Here is a 2,502-nt window from a genome sequence, read left to right as displayed (position 1 = left end):
CTGAAGGGCGGAATCATCTGCCCTTGGTAAAATGAATGACCACCTACTCCCTAGAGTTGTAGAATTGATTCTTAAGTGATTTTGAGGTGTTTTGCTCTTCTAAAGTAGAAATGATTCTGTCTTCAGAATTGATTCTGCTTGAAACTAGAATTTGTAGCTTTTAAATTTAAACATGATTTTTACATTTAAATTTGTTATTCAACTCAGTTTTACATAAATTTATCTAAACATAAATCAGTTATACTAAACTCAATTCTATTAAAATCAATTCTACTCTAATTAATTTTGCTCATTACTAATCCAAACACACACTTAAATTTTTTTGCTTTGAGCCTTGAGAATTGCTCATAATAATAAACTTTAATTTCGAAAGAAACAATGGCATTAAAAAAAGTTACAAATGATTTATCACAAAAGTATTAAGAACACAAACAAATTATGATATTACTCTAATTAGATTCGACATTTTACCAAGTGTTAATTACATAATGAATTAATAATAACGATTACAGTATAAACAAGCATTAAATTAAATTAATTCTATTCTATCAACTTGGTTCATGTACACAATAAAAACGGACCCCAATCCTCGCCACCTTATTTTACATTAGACCCGACCCGACCCATGAATGGAACTCCAGTCAAAGGCAAAATAATCGAGTGCTACTCAGAACACCATGGACGTTAGTTTTTCTCACTGTTGAGACTATCCCAAAGCAACGCGCACTCTTTCTTTGCAAAACCCACGCGCTCTTTCTCCAAATCATACACTACTTCAAATCCTTGCTGTTGATAATTCCCAAGTGTCGCTCCAGGTCCACCATCTAACTCAGTTTCATCACCACCGTTCATCAGCATCATACACCCCACTTTCCCTTTCCCTCTCACCCCATCTCCACCGTCCAAAAACTCATAAAAATAATTCTTCCTAGGCAACACCACACCCGAACCATTCCCAACAAAATGCAACGTCATCGTTGGTATTTTCGATAACCCGTTTAAATAATAACACGGTGAAAGACCCGTTTTCGTTTCAACCTCACTCGCTCGTTTGTGAACTCGTCCAACTCGTTTATCGAACTCAGCAACCACCGCGTTGTAAAAACTCTCCGGCAACATCGTAAACGTCGTTCCGGAATCAACAACCATCCCGCCGTTACCTTTCTCGTCAACGCTTTTGAGAATCTCCGGCGCCGGGACATTTTTCTTCCCGACGGATATCCCGGCGAGCCCAACGCAGTAGTAATAAGGATGCTTAGGATTCGAAAGCATGGAAGTGTAGGCAAACTCAATATCTTCTTCTTCTCCGGTGGTAGTATCATGACGACCGAGAATGAGTGGACTCGGCTGTTTAACTCGGTCACCGTCGAAGGAATGAGAAACCAAACAATAAGAAAAACGATTACCGAGATGAGGTGAGAGAGTGGAGAGCTGAGCAGGGAGAGAGAGAATCCCACGGCCGAAACCCGCGACGCCGGTGGGTTCAGCGAGGGCGGTATGAGCACAACCAAACGTGAAGTTATGAAGAAGAAGAGAAGAGAGGGAAAGTGTGTGACGATAGAGATTAGCGACGAAGCTTCCGTCGCCGTAAGCGTAGTAAAAAGGTGGACAAGAGAAAGAAGAACAATCGGAAGTTTCAATGAAGTCCAAAGGGCAACGAGAGATAGCACAGAGATTGCTAGAAGAGAGGGTTGCGTGTGAAGCGGAACATGCAGGGGATTGACATGAGACAGAGTGTGCTTTTGTGATGTTAGCGGGTTTTGTGGTTTGTGGTTTTCCTTCACAGAGGATGCATTCGAAGGGGGAGCAAGGGAACCAGACGAGGTCGCTGCCTGTGTCCATGTAGAGAGTTATGAGCTGTGGAGGGTGTGAGCCTAGGTTGAAGGAGAGGGTGTAATCGCTACCGGGAGAAAGTGGGAGAGAAAGTTGGGGTTGAGTTTTGTGGTGGTTGTTGTGTTGGTGGTGGAAGCGTTTTGTGGAACGGGTTGAGGTTGATTTGAGGAGGTGGTGGGTAGTGTTGAATTGGGTTTTGGAGATTAAGTGTGTTAAGGGTAATAGAATGGTTTGAGATGAAGGTGAAAAACAGAGTATGAAACAGAGTAGTGGTAGTAATAGTAGCAACATGGGAGAAGACATTGATTGTTTGTTATTAAGAGGAAGAGAGAAAAGAAGAGAGATGATTTGAATTGAGTTGTGGTAAGAGAAGTAGAAGGCAGGATGGAGGGAAGAGAGATTGTTGTATATAAAGGAGAGAGTATGTAATGTATGATTTAAGTTACTATTGTTTTGTTGCTGGTGGCGGGCGCATATTAGGATGATGTTATCTTCTTTACTTTTTGTTTGAAAGCAATGTTTTCATCTCTACTTAAATCATAATAGTAAATAATGTATCAGTTTATTTGTATCATTTCAATATATGAGTTAATTTATAGAAAAATACTTCATAGATACCCCTAGTTCTGTATACCCAAATAGCATATTAAAAGCGGTTTTTTTTTGTAA

General features: G+C 40.2%; 1 protein-coding gene across 1 annotated transcript; it reads right to left on the bottom strand.

Moving 5' to 3' along the window:
* Positions 1-475: 475 nt before the first annotated feature.
* Positions 476-2,248, bottom strand: LOC131652375 (probable aspartyl protease At4g16563). The gene has a single exon (XM_058922220.1). The coding sequence runs from the start codon at positions 2,134-2,136 to the stop codon at positions 685-687; it is 1,452 nt and encodes a 483-aa protein (XP_058778203.1). The 5' UTR covers positions 2,137-2,248; the 3' UTR covers positions 476-684.
* Between the last annotated feature and the right edge of the window lie 254 nt (positions 2,249-2,502).

This window comes from Vicia villosa, linkage group LG2 (assembly GCF_029867415.1).
Source record: "Vicia villosa cultivar HV-30 ecotype Madison, WI linkage group LG2, Vvil1.0, whole genome shotgun sequence".
NCBI classification, from domain to species: domain Eukaryota; kingdom Viridiplantae; phylum Streptophyta; class Magnoliopsida; order Fabales; family Fabaceae; genus Vicia; species Vicia villosa.
The sequence above is the reverse complement of the archived record's forward strand: the minus strand, read 5'-3'. Positions and strand labels throughout refer to the sequence as shown.